The 19204-nt window shown below is 38.0% G+C and overlaps 2 protein-coding genes across 2 annotated transcripts in view; one reads left to right on the forward strand and one right to left on the reverse strand.

The window, feature by feature from the left end:
• The window catches only part of QRSL1 (glutaminyl-tRNA synthase (glutamine-hydrolyzing)-like 1), a 43674-nt gene that overhangs the window by 20430 nt on the left and 4040 nt on the right, over positions 1–19204 (reverse strand). The window contains exons 2-5 of the mRNA XM_006881176.1: positions 13660–13819; positions 13244–13342; positions 10847–10943; positions 8020–8196 (exon numbers count right to left, since the gene is read on the reverse strand). Coding sequence (XP_006881238.1) covers positions 8020–8196; positions 10847–10943; positions 13244–13342; positions 13660–13819 — 533 coding nt within the window. The remainder of the gene's footprint in view (positions 1–8019; positions 8197–10846; positions 10944–13243; positions 13343–13659; positions 13820–19204) is intronic.
• Positions 1–19204, forward strand: part of RTN4IP1 (reticulon 4 interacting protein 1) — a 116046-nt gene that overhangs the window by 2215 nt on the left and 94627 nt on the right. The gene's annotated exons all lie outside the window — the stretch shown is intronic.

Raw genomic sequence — 19204 nt, forward strand, 5'->3', positions numbered from 1 at the left:
GTGTCTGTTTAGTTCTTTGCTCAATTATCCCAGGCACATACTTTTCTTATTTAAAAAGATAATAAAATAAAAAGTTCTCCTGATTAGAAAAGTAGTATATGCTTTTTGCAAAAATGAAAATATATTCTCTCTCTCCCTCAGGGAGTTCTGGTGGCTTAATAGATAAGGAGTTACACTAACACATCAAAAGCCAGTGATTAGAATTCACCAGCTGTTCTATGGAACAAAGATGGGCTAACTAGGAAGAAATCTGGGCTACCTCTTCCTGTGCAATTTATAGCTTTTGAAAACCTGCTGAAGGCTCAGCTGTGAGGTGGTTCTAACTTGAGGGCAATGAACAACACCATCTATATCTCTCTCTATCTGGTGGCAGTAGTACGAAGCTGTTCCACAATCTTAAAGGCACATGGTTTGAATCCACCAGCTGCTCTGAGGGAGAAGGATGGGCAATTTCCTTCCATGTGATTTACTGCCTCTGAAAACCTGCCGGAGGGTCAGCTATGGGTCGATTCTGACCTGACAGCTCACAACAGGTCTTCCTCTTTTTTTTCTAACTTAGTTTTCCCCAAATTGAATTCTGGTTTCCTTCACCCTTTCTCAACTTCCTCCTGTAGTCTTCCCCTACTCAGAAAATGGTAGCACAGTCTTTTCAGTTCTTGAACCAGAAAGCTTGAAGTTGCCATAGATGTCTCTGTTTCTCTGAAATATCACCAATAGCACCCTTAGGCCAGGCAAGCGTGGGGGTCCACACTTAGTAGAATTTTATTTAAAATTTTCAAAGCTTCTCTCCAGTGGCTGTGAACTCCCAAAAGCAGCAGTGTTTTCTGAATGGGGCACCCAAGCCCAGAGGAGGAACTGTGAGGGTCCCACACGGTTTCCTTCTACCTCTACTCCCAGTACATGGGGATGACCAGAAGCCTGAGGAACTCTGGAATAAAGGTGAACTTCCAAATGAAGACAGGCTAGGATGAAAGATTGGCCAGCCAATTCCAAATTAACAGGCCTTCAAAAGTCCTATGAACAATAGAGCACATTTAGACTAGTAGATGTAGCATTGCTGGTTGAGCCCTCATATTGGGAAACACAAATGAAGAGGAACAGTTGTAAACAGTTACTAATACTTGGAACATGGAATGTAAGGAGCATGAATGTAGGAAAATTGGACCTTGTTAAAAAAGAAATGGAATGCATATTGACATACTAGGCATTGGCAAGTTGAGACAGATTGCTATGGACTACTTCGAATCAGACAGACATATGTCCACTGTGCCAGGAATGAAAAAGTGAGGCAAATAGAGTCACATTCATAGTAAAAAAGACCATTTCTAGCTCTATCCTGAAATACAATGTTGTGAATGACAGGATAATACCCATACGCATACAAAACCTATTAATACCACTATCATTCAAATATATGCACCAACAACTAGAGCAAGAAAGGAGGAAAAAGTGTATTTCTATCAACTCTTACAGTCTGAAAACAATCAAGAAAGGAGGAAAAAGTGTATTTCTATCAACTCTTACAGTCTTAAAACAATCGAACATGCAACCAAGATTCATTAATAATAACTGATGGCTGGAACGATCCAGTGGGGAAAAAGGAAGAAAGATCAGTAGTTAGAAAGTATAGATATGGTGACAGGAATGAGTTGCAGATAGAATAAAAGAATTTTGCACCATCGATGATTTATTCATTGCAAATACCTTTTAAAAAAGCATAAACTGCAATTATACACATGGACCTCACCTTAAGGAATACATAGTAATCAGATTAATTACAGCTATGGAGAGAATCACTGGAGATGCTGTGAAAACTAGGCCAGGTGCTCACTGTGAAACAGAACATCAACTATTCATGTACAAGTTCCAATTGAAGCTAAAGAAAATGAAAACAAATTCCCAAGAACCAAAATATGACCTGAATTAAAAAATCATCTCAAAAACAGGTTTGAAGCCTTTAACAATAATGAACGAAGACCAGATGAGCATTGGGAAGCTATGATCCATGAACAATGCAAAAGGTCATTGTTAATTAAGACAGAAGAAAAGACAGAGAAGGATGTCAGAAGAGACTCTGAATATTTTACTAGAACTCTGAGGAGCTTAGCAAAGGGATGAAATCAGAAAGTTGATGAGCTGAACAGAAGATTTCAAAGGGCAGCTCAGGAAGACAAAGCAAAGTATTATAATGAAATGTGCAAAGAGGTGGAGTTAGAAAAGTAAAAGGGATGAACTAACTTGACATTTCTTAAGCTGAAGGAACTGAAGAACAAATTCAAGCCTCAAGTTGTAATACTTAAGTATGCTATGAGCAGAACACTGAGTGATCCAGGAAGCATCAAAAGACTATGGAAGGTACATAGAAACAGTGTACTGAAAAGTACTGGCTGACACATGGAGGACAAAAGACCATATTTATTCCCATTCCAAAAAAGGTGAGCCAACAGAGTGCTAAAAATACTGAACAATGTCACCAATAGCACACACAAGCAAAATTATGTTGACGATATTAAAAAAAACCAAACCAAACCAACTGGAATAGTATATTGACAGAGAACTGCCAGAAATACAAGCTGGGTTTAGAAGAGACCGTGGCACTAGGGATATCAGTGTCAATGCCAGATGGATCTTGGCTGAAAGCAGAAAGTACCAGAAGAAGGTCTATTTGTTCTTTCATGACTACACAGAGGCATTTGACTGTGTATCAAACAAATTGTGGCTAACATTGAGAAGAATAGGAATCTTAGAACACTTGATGGTACTTCGGCAAAACCTAAACATAGACCAGGAAACAGACTAACAGAGCAAGGAAACACTACATGGTACAAGATCAAGAAAGGAGTGTGTCAGGTATATGTCCTTTCTCATAAGTTATCAATTTTTATGTGAAATAGATCATTTGGGAGGCTATACTCTATGAAGTAGAATGTGCCATCAGTAATGAAGGAAGATTCATCAACAACCTGCATTATGCAGATTACACAATCGTCCTCACCAAAACTGAGGAGGACCTTAAAAGTTTGCTGCTGAAGATCAACAGCTGCAGTCTTCAATATGGAGTGAAGCTCAATATCAAGAAAACAAAGATTCTCACCACAGGGCCAACTGGCAGCGTCATGATAGATGGTGAAGAGAATGAGATTGTTAACTCATCTTGCTTGGCTCCACAATCAACACTCTTAGTGGCAGCAGTCAGGAAATCAAAATACAAGTTGGTTTGGCAGTCTGCTGTCAGCGATCTCTCTAGAGTGCTATGGAGCAATGATGTCAGTCTAGAGACTAAAGTACACCTGATCCAAGTCATAGTCTTATCATTTACTTGCTATGCATCTGAGAGCTTGACAATGACTAAGGATGACAAAAGAAAAATCAATGCCTTTGAATTGTGGTGCTGGAGAAGAGTATTGAACATACTATGGACTGCCAAGAGAACAAACAAAAGAAAAATCAATGCTTGAGTTGTGGTGCTGGAAAAAGAGTACTGAAAATACCATGAACTGCAAAGAGAACAAACAGGTCTGTGGTGGAAAGGTGAAAGCAGGTTGCTCCTTGAAGGCAAGAATTTTTATTTTGAAGCTCTGTCTCACATACCTTGGACATGTTGCCAGGAAGGACCAGTCCTTGAAGAAGGACATCATGCTTGGAAAGGTGGAGGGACAGAACAAGAGAAGACGACCCTGGATGAGGGTTCAAAAACACAGTTACTGTGGCCATGGGGCCAGGTGTGTCAGATACATTGAGATTGGCTCAAGATAGGACAGATAGGGTTCAGAGCTATTGTTCATAGGGTTGCTATGAGTCGTAGTTGATCCAATAACTCATACAATAACAAAAATATATAATATATACATATTATATATTATATTCCATTACATGCTGCACTCCTAACCAATAAGGCTAGCACCAGACTTTTTAATCCAGCAGGTGCTTTCGGTAGAAGGTAGGGCAATATCCACGCATTAAGATTTACAGCTTCAAGCTGAACTTAGAATTCCCATATGACCTAGCAATTCCACTGCTATGAATATACACCAAGGAAATTAGAACTGAAATATGAATGGAGACATGTACACCTACGTTCACAGAAGTGTTATTCACAATAGCAAAAAAAAAAAAAAAATGGAAACAGCCCGAACATCCATAAACACAGGAATGGATTGAGAAACTGCAGTACAGTCACACAATGGAACTATGTACCACTAAGGAACAATTATTTCATAAAATAGAATGTAACATAGGTGAGTCTAGAGAGCATTATGCTGAGTGAACTAATTTGGTCTCAAGGGTAAATACTGCATACATCCATAATTGTAAAAATGGAAGGACAACTAGTTAGATGGATGTGAATGTCCGAAAAGGGAAAGGGGAAAGAGGGAAGGGGGCAGAAAAAGGGATAGTAGAGTTTAGCGGAAGATGGGGCTGTGTGAAGGAATAGGAAAGATTCAATGGGGACCCAATAATAGACATAGATCATTAGTAATTGGGTGTATGAAATATAGCGTATAATGTATAATTGCACAATGTAAATGAAGGATTGTAGAAAACAGTTAAACAAATGAAACAATGCCAAAAAACTATTGTACATAAGCCAACAAAAACAGAAACAAAGTGAAAGAAACCATTTACAGCCTCAGAAACCCAATGAAGCACTGCCATGGGTTGGAATCAACTAGAGGGCAGTGGAATGTGATTACCTCATAAATAAAACTTACAATCACCAGTTGCTCAGTAAAATCACCAGTCGATTCTAACTCCTGGTGACCCATGTGTGTCAGAGTACTGTGCTTTATAGTTTTCTTTTCTTTATTGTTTAAATATTGAACACTTCATGAATTTTACATGTCACCTTTGCACAGGAGCTATGTTAATTTTGAAATACGTGCTACTGATGTAAGCACCTTCATAGGGATTTCAATGATGATTTTTTCCAAGTAGATTGCCAGGTATTCTTCTAAGGCACTTTTAGGTGAGCTTGAATCTCCAACCCTTCAGTTAGCAGCTGTATGGGTTAACTCTTTGTAACTCCTTGAGATTGTTCCTGTAGAGTCAGCCCCATATACTATTAGCAGTTTCACGGTATACTCCTCCAGATGATTCAATGTAGCTGCTAACATATATTACTAACATACTAATCCTGTTATCAATTTCTAGATATACCTATACAGACTATTCAGTGCAGCTACTTATTATTTTTAACAGTAATAGGTCTTCCTATACATAATGATCTACAACTTGTGTTTTACTTAAATCTTGGATAGATTTCTACATCACAACATAATACTATATTTTATTCTTTTTTAGTGGCCTCATAGCATTCCAAGAAGCTTTTTGGTTCTAAAACTATCATAAAAGAAAGAAATCAAAAGAAAGGAAAACAGAAGAATAGTTTGCAGTTTGCGATGCAGACATTCTGCAGCTACTTTTGGCCTGTTTTCTACTGATTGCATTTAAAATGAAGCTTTGGATTTAACAAGGCTCCTAACAATAACATGACAGTTGTGCTCTCCAAAAAATGCAAATTATATCTCCTTGCTTACCAAGTCAATTTAAGATACAGAATCAGACCGTTGCTTTTACAATTTTTCAAAGGATGCATTTTCTTATTAGGACTCACTGACACCTGTGTAATAAAGCAGAACCTACCTTCCCATAGGAATTACGTGTCAAAATGCCATCTTCTCAAAGCACATTCGGAAAGATGAACGCTAAGTGGGGTGATAAGGATAGAAAAAAGTACCTCATCTTGCCGTTCTAACTTGTCAGAATTCTCATTAATATTAATGCAATGCTATAAAATTCCACAAAGATAAAATGAAATGGTTTTAACTTGTTAACAAGATTTCAAGAAAATGGCAAATAAAACAACCTCAAATAAAGAAACCCCTAAACCTGCAGAACCTAAATTTCCAGAGAAATAAATTTATTGGCTGCAATACCTGTAAAACTGTTTAGTTTAAATAGATAATTAAGAAGAGATAAAATATATACAGTATTAACAAAGAAACATAATCAATTTGGATAAATTGAGATAAAAATGTTACCTATTATAACAGTTTGAGTGATTTATTCTTCTATAAATTGAAAGCAAATGGGACATAAGACAAAGTAAGATCAATAGATTCTTTTAAAATACAAAGTATGACATATGAACAGATCAGCTTCTAACAAATGTGGGAAAAAAATTATTTACTGACACATTTTCAAGTATGGGTTTATAAAACACTTATTATCCTGTTGCTACATGGTTTGAATACACTAGCTGCTTCACAGGAGAAAGATGGCCAGTCAACTCCAATGTGATTGGCTGTCTCTGAAAACCCACTGGAGGGTAAACTAAGAGTCAGATCTGACTTGACAGTACATCACAACTAACAGTACTGCTGCCTTTTGAGCCCTTCTGCTGCACACTACAGAGAGCTGCACTGCTAACGTTAAGGCGGTACTGTTCTGGCAGCTCAAATCCACTAGCTACTCCTCAGGAAAGAGATGGCTGAAGGATCAGCTGTAAGTCGACTCGATCTGCTGGAGCTTCAGCTACGAGTTGACTCAACGAGTGAGTGATACATATGAGAAGCATATCTTTCTGTTTTTTACAAAAGTCAGATTTCTCAGAAGAGGAAATCATTACTATTAGTTTAACTAGCTCAGCAGTATGTTTAGCTTAGGGCATGTTGTTATTGTTAAGGGCCACTGAGCCAAGCATGACCCATACCAACCCTATAAACAAACAAGAATCTCGTCCTATCCTGTGCCATCCTCACCATCTGATACACTTGAGCCCACAGCTGCAGTCACTGTGTTAATACATCTTGATGGAAGTTTTCCTCTCTTTCGTTAGTCCCTAAATATTTGTTCAATTGGACCAAGGGATTGATTATGTATAAAATGAAAATCAATGAAGGCTTTCTGCTAACTAGTTTATTCTGCAAGATCTATAAAATTGTAATTTGAAAGCGTAGTATGGAGAAAAAGATCAAATGCTATTTTACATTAATATTAAGTGTATACAGTATACAAAGTACTGTATTAAAAAAACATTGTCATTAAGTTGGAACCAACTCCTGGCTGAATCTCTGGTGGGCTTTTAGAAGCTGTACACTGCACAGGAGGTACTATAGATGCACTAAGTTGAATAGTGCATCCGTAGTTATGTTGTTGCCTGTGACTCACAGTGACCCTGTGTACAAGAGCTCTGAAGCTTGTCCTGTCCTGAGCCAGTCTCACTAACTCTGACACACCTACTCTGATTGCTCCAGATACTGTATCACTCTGTCTCATCCATGATCTTCCTATTCTGCGCTGTCCCTCCCTCCACTCTTCCCAGCATGATGTCCTACTCCAAGGACAAGTCCCTCCTGGCCACATGCTCAAAGTATGTGAGATGGAGTTTCAAAATCTTAGCCTCCAAGGCGCAACTTGGTTTCACCCTTTCCAAGACAGACTTCTTTGTTTTCTTGGTGGTCCAGGTTCAAGACTCTTCTCCAGCACCACAACTCAAAGGCTACAATTCTTCTGTCATCATTAGACATCATCTACCTCTCTGATGCAGAGCAAGTAATGGTGAATACCATGGCCTGGATCATTGCTTTTCAGCACTCTGGAGAGGTCCCTGATAGCAGATTTTCCCAAAGCAATTAGTCTTTTGATTTCTTGACTGCTGTTGCCAAGAGTGTTGATTGTGAAGCCGAGCAAACTGTAATTGTTAACAACCTCCATCTCTCCTCCATCATCATGGTGCTGCCATATTTGTATAAGAAATAAAATATCAAGGCATTAACTACTCTATTGTTCGATGGAGCTCTGGTGGTCCACAGTCCACAGTCCACAGGCCACAGCACTGTTGTAATATGAACCAAAAGGTCAACAGGTTCCATCAGCAGCTCTAAGGGAGAAATATGGGTGACTTCCTTCCTTTTATAATCACTACAGAAGGTTCCCATGATTTGGAATTGATTTGATGGCAGCATGTTTATTTGCATTTGGTTGGTTTTTAAAATACAACTAGGAAAAGCATCTTACGCAAAGCATGTGAATGCAGACACAGCTGCCGCACTGCCGCCCGAGCTTCCTCCGGTTATGAGCCAATTGGAATCTTCATTTTCACCATGGGGCTTCTGCTTTCTCTTTTCTCTATACTGCTTAGAGTAACTCCAAGGGTTTTTCACTGGTCCAAACACACCATCTGTACTTCCCGATCTGAAAGAAAAATGTGAGACACCTTAGTAAACTTTCCTTTTATGTCCAATATTCATCTCCTAAGTATATTATGTACTTCTGATCCTCAATGAGCTTTTAATCCTCTCCTGGAGCTGGAGTTGGAAAGGGGGAGGAAGCATGCTGTAATGTAGCCTTGTTAACGAGAAAGTTGACTTGAAAAGGTCTAAGATGGGATATGGTGCAAAGCAGAAAACTAGGCTGCTAACACAAGATTTTATCCCAGTTGACAATCCAAGTCAGCTCTAGACAATTTCCCTTGTAAATTCAAATCTTCCTGTTGAAAAGTGTCATAAATGTTCAAATGCTAACAAGAAGTCTTTGAAAAGTCTTTTCAAAGAATCTTGTTCCTAATCAGATGTTTTAAGAAGAGTATTTTTAAGTAGAATGCTAATAACTTCAATTATTAAATAATTTCAATCTCATAGGTAAAATGCAAAAAAAATACTATGAAAAACACTGTGTACTTTTTAGCAATGAACCCATTTGCTTTCTCATTTGCATGCGGTATGTATCTCTATTTATAGACACACACAAAGCATATTTTCCTCTGAAACACTTAAAAAGTTATAGTTACAGTAACCTTTACCCTGAAATATTCCAGTATGTATTTAATATGCATTTCCTAAGGATTATCTTTTATAGTCACAATATGGTCATCAAACTTAATGAATTTAATATTAATATAAGATTTTTATCTAACCAACTATTCATAATTTAATTTGCCAACTGATCTAATAATGTCCTTTATAACATTTTCCTCCTTCCAATAGAGGATCAACTCTAGAGTCCAGTATTGAATTTAGTTGTAATAGCTCTTTAGCCTTCTTTTTAATTCTTTTAAAAATCATTGTTTTAAATGGTTGTTTCCATTTTGGGCAAAGACATCTGATCTCATCATTTCTATTCAAAATGTACTAGCTTAGTTTCCAAGCACTGTTGTATCAAAAATACCACAAGTGGGTGGCCTTAAAGAACACAAATTTATTTTCTCACAATTCAAAACACTATAGGTTTGATTTTAGAACCCTGTCTGGGGGAAGGGAGCACTGGTAGCCTGGTGGTGAGGAGTTATGCTGCCAACCCAAAGGCAGTTCAAATTCTCTAGTAGCTCCACAGGAACATGATGGGTAATCTCCTCCTGCTGAATTTTCAGCCCCTGAAAAACCTAGAGGGTCTGCTATGAGTCAGTTCTAACTACACAGCAATGAGAGAGAGAAAAGAAGAAAGACTCTAGGTTAAGACTCTAGGTTGTCTCTCTGCCATCTCTGGAGGAAGCTTTTTTCGGTAGCCCAGACATTCCTTGGCTTTTTTTAGCAGTCTCTAGGTGGTATTTATTATGTTTTTTATCTCTGCTTGCTTGTATATACTGTCCCCTTTCCATGTTTCACAAATGATCAATTGGAAGATGCACCCTGTATGGCTTCATTAATATAACACAGAAAACCCTATTTCCAAATGGGAATTGGGTTTATTCTATTGGGTTTAATTGGGTCAAATGAAACCAATAGGGCAACTTATCGTGGCTACAAGAGAAACAAGGTCAACAGAAATATATATACTAGCAAAAATTAGAAAAAACATTTTTTTCTATAAAATAAATAAAACATCACATACTTAAGGATAAGTCAAACAAAAGGAGCCTTGTTGGGGTGGGATGCAATGTATTATTAGGCTATTAACTAAAAGCTTAGTGGTTCGAATGGAGCAGTTTCACCAAGTGAGAGACAGTCTCTCCCTGTTAAGGATTTACAACCTTAGACACCTGAGGGAGGGTCACTGTGAGTCGGATTTGACTTGAGGACAGTGGGTAAGCGAAACAAATTATGTGCAAGATTTATATGCAGAAAATGAAAAAAAAATGTTGAGAAAAATGAAACAAAGTCTAAACATGGAGAGATATATGGAGTAAATGGATCAGAAGATAAATTGCTGAGGTGTGACTTCTTGATTCTTGGTGGTGTCACCAAGATGGTAGAGTAAGAAGCTCTACAGATCCCACATAGCAATACTGAAAAACAAGTAGACACTGTCAGAGCTAACTTTGTTGGAACTCTGATAAAAATCAAAGGCTCACATTTGCAAATAACCAAATGCTGAATCAAGGAAAAGGCAATGATAGGAAAACATTGTGACTTTTTGTTATACGTTCTTCTCCCACCTGAGTAAAAACTACTTGAAGTCAGAGCCCATGTTGTCAGCTATAATTCTGGTCTTGGGACCTCAAGGGAGCAGAGCGCACCTGCTGGGTGGCTCCATAAAGGACTAAGGCTTTCCATGATGGAAAATGGACTTATCAGGGAAATACAAACTAAAATCAAAATGAGCTATGACTACATGTCTTTTAGACAATCAAAGATAGTCATAGAGAGGGACTGGGAAACTGGCATAGGGTTCTCAAGAAATTACCTCTCTGCTTTTGTTGTTGTTAAGTGTCACAGAGTGAGTGACAACTCATAATGACTCTATGAACAACAGAGCTATCCTTACTACCCTCCCGATCTCTGTCATATTCATGCCCACTGCCTGCCAAGTGAGGGTCTTCCTCTCTTTCTCTGACCCTCCACCTACATTTAATGGAATCAAAGATATTGGTGGAAGAAATAGAAAAGCATATTTTAATTTTACTTACCCCATAGCAAACTCATCTAAATTTGTTTTTCCTATAAGTAGAGCTCCCTGATCCAACAACTTCTGAACTACGGTAGCATTATAAGGTGGTACATAACCTGAAAAAGAAAAAAAAAACCACTTCATTCTTTTCATAAGAAAAAACACAGACGTCATCAACCTAGAGAACATATAAAGTATATACAGAGAACAAATGCAATTTTAAATTGCTACTAAACAGGTAACTTACATTTATTAATTTTTCTTAAGTAGTTTGCACTTCCTTCAAAGAGTTATTTTCTTCTATTGATAGCTACAGTGTTTTTCAAGAGATACTTTCTTCCAAATAATCATTTGTATGATCTCCATTTTTACACTCTGAAAACACTGACTTTAACAGTGAGTAATATCATGAAACTGCAGAGCAGCCAGTGACTTTCCTAATTCTTTGAAACTAATAACATTATTATTTTATTCACTGTACCGGACTTCTTCCCAGATGATGTTATATATTACAAAGCAATTTTCACATATTTTCCAGTATAAATAGATTTTTATCCTCCATTAAAATCACTTCCATCTTTTATAACCTTTTAGTGTACATGCAGCTATCAGAGGAACCTGCAGCAAATTCCTTAATGAGTGTATTTTTAGTGAGTGGTATTCTGGATAACTTTTTTATCATTATCCAAAGATCTTGATACCTACTCAACTGTAAAGAAGAAAATTGGCTATAGGTGCTATGTGGCCATTCTGACACATAATGACCCTCCAGAACAGAGAAGAACTGCTTCATAGAGTATCCAAGGCTGTCGCTATGAGCTGCAAGTGACTCGACAGCACATAACAACAATAACAACAGCAATCTTTGTGGTAAGAGATTGTCAGGTCTCACCAGGACAAAGGTAGGTGATCGCCTCCTGTGTGATTTACACCTTCCAAAAACCCACTAGAGGGTCAGCCTGAAACCACATCAGTTGAAACCATGAGTGGGTTTCAACTTGACAGCAATGCGTTTTCTCCCTCAGAGCTGTTGGTGGGTTTGAACCACTGATCTTTTAGTTGTTGTCAGGTGTCATCAAGTTGAGTATGACTCATACCGACCTTTCTAACAGTATGTCTGAACTTTGCCCTATCCTGTGCCACTCTGACTCATCCTTGATATACCTGAGAGCATTGCTATAGTCACTGTGTCGATTCATCTTATTGAGGGTCTTCCTCTCCTTCTGACTCTCCACCTTTTCCATCAGCTGAATATTTAACCAGTGAACCATGGGTACTCCTTAAAGAATAAAACTAGAAGCTAGTGACATAAGAAATGAAGGAGTCTGCATACCCATGTTTATCATGGCTTTGCTCACAATAGCAAAGAGTTAGAAACAACCCAAGTGCCCATCAACAAACAAATGGATAGAGACGCTGTGGCAGTTTCACACAATGGAATACTATGCTGCACTGAAAAACAAGGAACTCATGAAATATTATTCAAAATGGGTGACCCTGGAGGACATTATGCTGAGAGAAATATCTCAGCCACAAAAGGACAAATACTGCATAGCACCACTGTTGTAAAACAGGTCTGACATCAGGGTTGGGGGGAGACTGGAAAGATGGGATAAATAATGTATACTGCATTGAAACAGATGAGGGAGAAAACTGTTTAAAAGGGATATGTGATTAGGTATTATTGTCATGACAGGAGTCCAGAGCGAAGGCTGCATAGTGGAGTGGACCTGGGGGAGGGATTGTAAAACAACGAAAGAATTCTTCTTTTACTTTTCAAAGAGAAGAGTGTACTGGGGGGGAAGGTGGGCAGGGAGAGAAATGCAACAATGAATGAATGGAAATCAAAAGTCTGTAAATTTTCATTAAAATTAATAATAATAATAATAATTAATAACAATAATAAAAGTACATTAAATCAGGGCATGCCAACCATTTCACCATATTCGGCCATGATCATCCTGCTCTCCCCCAATCTCGAGTAAAATTAATAATAATAATAATAATTAATAACAATAATAAAAGAGAGGAAAAAATAAATGAAGGAGTCAGGAAATAAAATACTGGAAAAAGGATGCTTAGTTACACTATCCCCCCCAAATGGGTCATAGTAGCCACTGCAGATTTATTTCTATGTTACTGAGCAGGACTCAGATGTGGCAGTGTGTTTGTGGTGACTGGGTGGATACTGAGCCTCCAACTTCCTAAGTAGAATTCATTAACTAGCTAGTCTGACTATGAAAAATAATTTTACATCTTGAAAGAGTAAATCATAAAAAGAGATAATATTTTATGCCAAGAATGTCAGTGGAGGATATAGGTAGTCTGAGGTTAGCTTGGTGCTTCAGTACTTTACTTTTAACTTAAAATGAATAGCATTTATTTTTAGAAATCATTAATACTCTAGTTAGTTTACCTTTTAGCATGTTTGATGCACATGTTGTCTCAATGCCAGATGTACTAAAATTGTCTTTTACTGCAACAGGAATTCCATCCAAATTCCCAAGTGACTCACCTATGTTAAAAGGTCATGAGAGTGAGAGAGAAGAAAATAGTACAAATTATAGAGACAACAGTATTAAATGTTATAATACTTTCTAATTTTGGCAAAAATATGTCTCAAGATATCAAATTTTGTTAGAGATTATTACAGCTGAACATTATAAAGCTTTATGTATCTATCACTTTCATTTTTATTATACCTCATAAGAAGTTCTTTAAATGAAGTTATGTTTTATGTCATAAGCTTCATTTGCCAAATGGGTACTCCTACATCCAATATTTTTTTTTCTCTAAAAGTATAACAATTAGGTGTAATTAAAAATACTTTACCTTTAGCATATCTCTTCTCTGATTCCTCAGCTTGTTTTAGGGCTACCTCCTCTGTTACAGTAATGTAAGCATTTAAAAACTTAGTCTTCTTGATCAGAGAGAGACATTTTTGGCAGAGTTCTGTTGGAGTAATTTGGCCTTGTTTCAAAGCTGCAGAAACCTAGAATACACACAATGAAATATCCCTTTAATGAGTTTGCAGAAGTTTCAAATATACTGAAGGAGATGATAGATTGTTAAGTAAAATTAGAGGCTTGCATTCAAATTTGAGAGAACTTAAAACCTTTACACTATGCACACCCATGTCTATTGCCGCTTTGTTCACAACAGCAAAGAGTTGGAAACAACCCAAGTGCCCATCAACAAACGAATGGATAGAGAAATTGTGGTATATCCACACAATGGAATATTACGCAGCACTGAAAAACAAGGAACTAATGAAATATTATACAAAATGGATGACCATGGAGGACATTATACTGAGTGAAGTATCTACGTATATCAGTTACAAATAGACAAATACTGTATAATGCCACTGTTATAAAACAGGACTTATATGAGGGTTGGGAAGAAACAGAAAAAAGAGGATAAATAATATATACACCATTGAAACAGATGAGGGAGAGAACTGTATAAAAGGAATATATTATCAGGTATTAGTGGCATGATAAGAGTCCAGAATAAGAGTTGCACTGTAAAATGGTCTGGGGGTGGAGGATGGGGAACTATAAAACAACGAAAGAACTTTTTTTACAAAGAAAAAAGTGACCTGGGGGAAGGGGAGGCAGAGTGGAAAATGTGCAACAATGAATGAATGGAAATTCAAGTTCTTTATAAACTTACATTAAAATCTAAAAAAAAAAAAATAGAAGAAAAAAGCTTTGCACTGAGTACAGCGAATTGAAGAGTAATGCGTTGATCAGTTTGAGAGTGGCAACAACAGTCTGTGCTAACCTAGTAGTCTGATAAACCTGATAATTAGTACAGCACTTGTTTGTCAGTTTGCTGTACTGAAGTAACTTATGTGTGCTGTGATTCTGAAAGCTGTGCCACCAGTGTGTCAAATGCCAGAGGGGCCACTCATGGTGGACAGGTTTTAAGAGCTCTCCCATGTTAAGAAAGACTAGGAAAAGGATTGGACATCTACTTCTGAAATAACAGCCCTCTAAAGACCCTATGAATACTAGAGGGACACAGACATTTATATAGTGTTCAAGGTAGGCACAGATTAAAAGCCAGTCAAAATGAGAAAACAACTGCAAACATCCTTTAATAGTTGGAACATGGAATGTACAAAGTACAAATGCTGGAAAACCAGAAGTTGTGAAAAATGAAATGGAATGCATGAATATTAATTCATTAGTAAGATGAGATGAATTATCCTAAGTGAGATGAGATGGACTGGTATTGGCCACTCTGAGTCAGACATGGTATACAATACCTGGAATGCAAAACAGAGGAAAAATGGCACTGCATTCAGAGTTAGAAAGATAATTCCATGTTCTGTTCTGAAGCATAATGTTGTGAAGGACAGGATAGTGTCCATACACATACAAGGAAGACCTGTTAGTATAACTATTATTCAAATACACACCAATACCTCAAGCCAAAGAGAAGGAAATGAAGATTTTTATGAAATTTTGCAGTCTGAAAGTGACCAAACATACAATCAAGATGTACTAATGATAACTGGTGATAGCAAGACAAAAGTTGGAAACAACAAAGAAGGGAATGAAGTCAGAAAGTACATTCTTGGTGACAGAAATGAGGCCGGAAATAGAATGATTGAATTTTGTATGTTCAATGATTTATTCATTGCAAATGTCTTTTTAAAAAAATACAAATGGTGACTTTACACGTGGACATCAACAGATGGGCTGCATAGGAATCAGATTGACTACATCTGTGGAAGAAATTGTTGGAGAAGCTCAATATCAGCAGTTAAAACCAGGCCAGGAGCTGGGTGTAGAACAGACCATCAATTATTCATGTGCAAGTTCAAATCGAAAAAGCTTTTTTCAATGTGGTGGGAAATATTAAAACAAGTCCATAGGAATCAAAATATGATCTTGAGTCTATACTACTTGAATTAAAAAATCATCTTCAGAATAGATTTGAAGCATTGAACACCAATCATCGAAGACCAGGTAAGCTGTGGGATGAAATCAAGGATCTCATCCATGAAGAGAGCAAAAGGCCATTACAAAGACAGAAGAAAGAAAACCATAAAATGGATGTTAGAAGAGACCTTGAAAATTGCTCTATAGCCTTGAAAAACCAAAACAAAGGGAAGAGATACTTAAGTAAAAGAGGTGAATAGACGATTACAAAGGGAAGCTCAAGAAGATAAACTATTATCATGGAATATACAGAGACCTAGAATTGGAAAATAAAAAGGGGAGGAACTCGCTCAGCATTCTCAAGCTGAAAGAACTGGGGGGGGGGGGGGGGGGGGGGCGGCTAAAATTCAAGCCTTAACTTGCAATAGTTAGAGCTAGAGCTACTATGGGCAATTTTTAAAAAAATACTAGTTTATTTACAAAATTCTAATACATTGTTTTTCACACCAGATCCTTCCCATTTCCCTCACCCATCAAATTGTGCAACCCTATGATTAATCCCTCTCTTCACACATCCTCATCCCTCTGCTTCCACCTTCCCCCCTTGGCTCCCCATACTCATTCTACAATAATGGTTTTATACAGCATTTGTCCTTATGGACTGAGTTAGTTCACTCAGCATAATGCTCTCCAGTCCCTCCCAAGGTAGGGGATAATTTACAAATTATTGCTCCTGTGTACTGCATTCCATCTGTGTATAGTATTCCATTGTGTGGATGTACCATAATTTCTCAATCTTTTCCATTGTAGTTGGACTGTTTCCATGTTCTTGTGGCAGTAGATAACACTGCTATGAGCATTGGTGTACACGTCTCCTTTTGTGCCTAAGTTCTCATTTTCTCAGGGTATATTTCAAACAGTGGAATAGCTGGGTCATATGGAATTTCTCTTCAGCTTTTTGAGGAACATCAAACTGTTTTCCAAAGTGGTTGTACCATTGCACAATTATGGGCAAAATCTTGAATGACCCAGAAAGTACCAAAAGAGGACAGCTACAATACAGAGTCACTGTACTAAAAAGAATTAGCCAACACTGAAATATTTCAGGAAGTACCATATGACCAAGAGCCAATGATAATGAAGGAAGAAGTTCAAGCTGCACTGAAGACATTGACAAAAAATAAGGCTTAGGAATTGATGGGATACCAATTGACATGTTTCAAATAACAGACACAAACTTGGATGTGTTCAGCAGTCTGTCCCAGGAAATTTGGAGGACAGCTACCTGGCCAACCGAGTTGAAGAGATCCATATTTATTTATTCCCATTCCCAAGAAAAGTGATCCAACAGAATGTAGAAATTATCAAACAATTGTTAAACTGTAAAAATAATGAGTATCACATGCAAGCAAAATATTGCTGAAGACCACTCAAAAAAGGCAAGAACAGTATAAATGGAAAACTACCAGATGTTCAAGTAGGATTTAGAAGAAGCCTTGGGACCAGGGATGTCAATGTGGATGTAAGATATATCCTGGCTGAAAGCAAAGAATAACAGAAGAATGTCCTATTTGTACTTTATTGACTATATAAAAGGCATTTGACTGTATGGATCATAACAAATTATGCCTAACACTGAGAGGAATGGGAATTTCAGAATACTTGTACCCATGTGAAACCTAGACCTAGACCAACAAGCTGTTGTTGACATTGTTCTTCTTGTTATGTGACCCTATGTAAAAAAGCCCTAAACCCTGCTCTGTCCTGTGCCAGTCTCAATGTCTCCGAAACACCCACCTCCACTACTCCAGTCACTAAATCAATCCACCTCATAGAGGGTCTTCCGCTCCTGTGCCGTCCCTCCAGCCTCTCAAGCATGATGTCCCTCTCCAAGGACTCCTTACAACATGTCCAAAGTGTGTCAGACGAAGATTCAGAATCCTTGACTCCAAGGAACAGCCTGGCTTAAACCTCTTGAGGATGAACCTATTCATTTTCTTAGCAGTCCATGGTATATTCAATACTGTAGCACCACAGCTCAAAGGCATCAATTTTCCTTCTATCCTTCCTAGTCACTGTCCATCTCTCTGATGCACAGCAAGTAACTGCAAAGACCATGGCCTGTATCAAGCACACCGTAGTCTTCAGAGTGACACCATTATTCCCTAACAGCAGACTTTCCCATTGCAATACGTCTTTTCATTTCCTGACTGCTGGTGCCAAGAGTGTTGACTGTGGAGTCAGTCAAACTAAAGTTGTTAACAATCTCAATCTCTTCACCATCCAACCTGATGCTGCCAATTGGCCCAGTGGCAATATCTTCTGGATACTGAGTCTCAATCCATTTTGAAGGCTGCAGTCCTTCATCTTCTGCAGCAGGTGCTCCACGTCCTCTTCCGTTTCAGCAGGCAGGGTTATGTCATCTGCATAACACAGATCGTTGATGAATCTTCCACCAATCCTGATGCCATACTTCTCCTCATAGAGCCCAGCCTCCCAGATAATCTGTTCTGCATATAGGTTGAAAAAGGTATGGAGACAGGACACATCCCTGGTGTACACCCTTCCCAATTTTGAACCATACAGTGTTTCCTTGCTCTGTTCTGACAATTGCCTCCTGGTCCAATTATAGGTTTCGCATTAGCATGATCAAGTGTTCTGGGATTCATTAGGGATTTTTTTTTTTGCATCTAATTCACTACAATTGTTACTACATTCCTGTTACCATTCTTGTTGACTTTAAATTTCAAGTTGATGTCGGTTTACACTAGGCATCTCAATTTCCTGACACATTTCCTTACTTCCCATAGTCATATTCTGGTCTTCATTGTTATTCAGAAACTATACAATTGTGCAAGTCTTAACACTAGTCATTTCCTCTCTGATTATCGCTTTCTGTCCTCCAGCCCATTTACTCCACTCCAAACCAAACCTACTGTCCTTGAGTCAATTATGACTCACGGTGACCTTATGTTATTATTGTCATTCATCCCCATCATCCTTGACACATTTGAGTCCATTGCCATAGACAATGTATCGCTCCATCACATTAAGAGTCTTTCTCTCTGACACCCAAGCAGACATATGCACACCTGTGTTTATCGCGGCTTTGCTCACAAAACCAAGGAGTTGGAAACAACCTACAAACGAAAGGATAGAGAAGCTGTGGTTTATTCACACAATGGAATACTACACTGCATTGAAAAACAAGGAACTCACGCAATATTATTCAAAATGGGTGACCCTGGAAGACATTATGCTGAGTGAAGTATCTCAGTCACAAAAGGACAAATACTGCATGGTGCCACTGTTATAAAACAGGACTGACCTCGGGGTTGGGGGAAGACTGAGAAAGATAGGTTTAATAATGTATAGTGCATTGAAACAGATGGGGGAGAAAATTATTTAAAAGGGATATGTGATTAGGCATTATTATGACAGGAGTTCAGAGCAAAGGCTGCATAGTGGAGTGGACCTGGGGAGAG

Source organism: Elephantulus edwardii, unplaced genomic scaffold (genome assembly GCF_000299155.1).
Source record: "Elephantulus edwardii isolate Elephantulus edwardi_28Jun2011 unplaced genomic scaffold, EleEdw1.0 scaffold00013, whole genome shotgun sequence".
Classification (NCBI taxonomy): domain Eukaryota; kingdom Metazoa; phylum Chordata; class Mammalia; order Macroscelidea; family Macroscelididae; genus Elephantulus; species Elephantulus edwardii.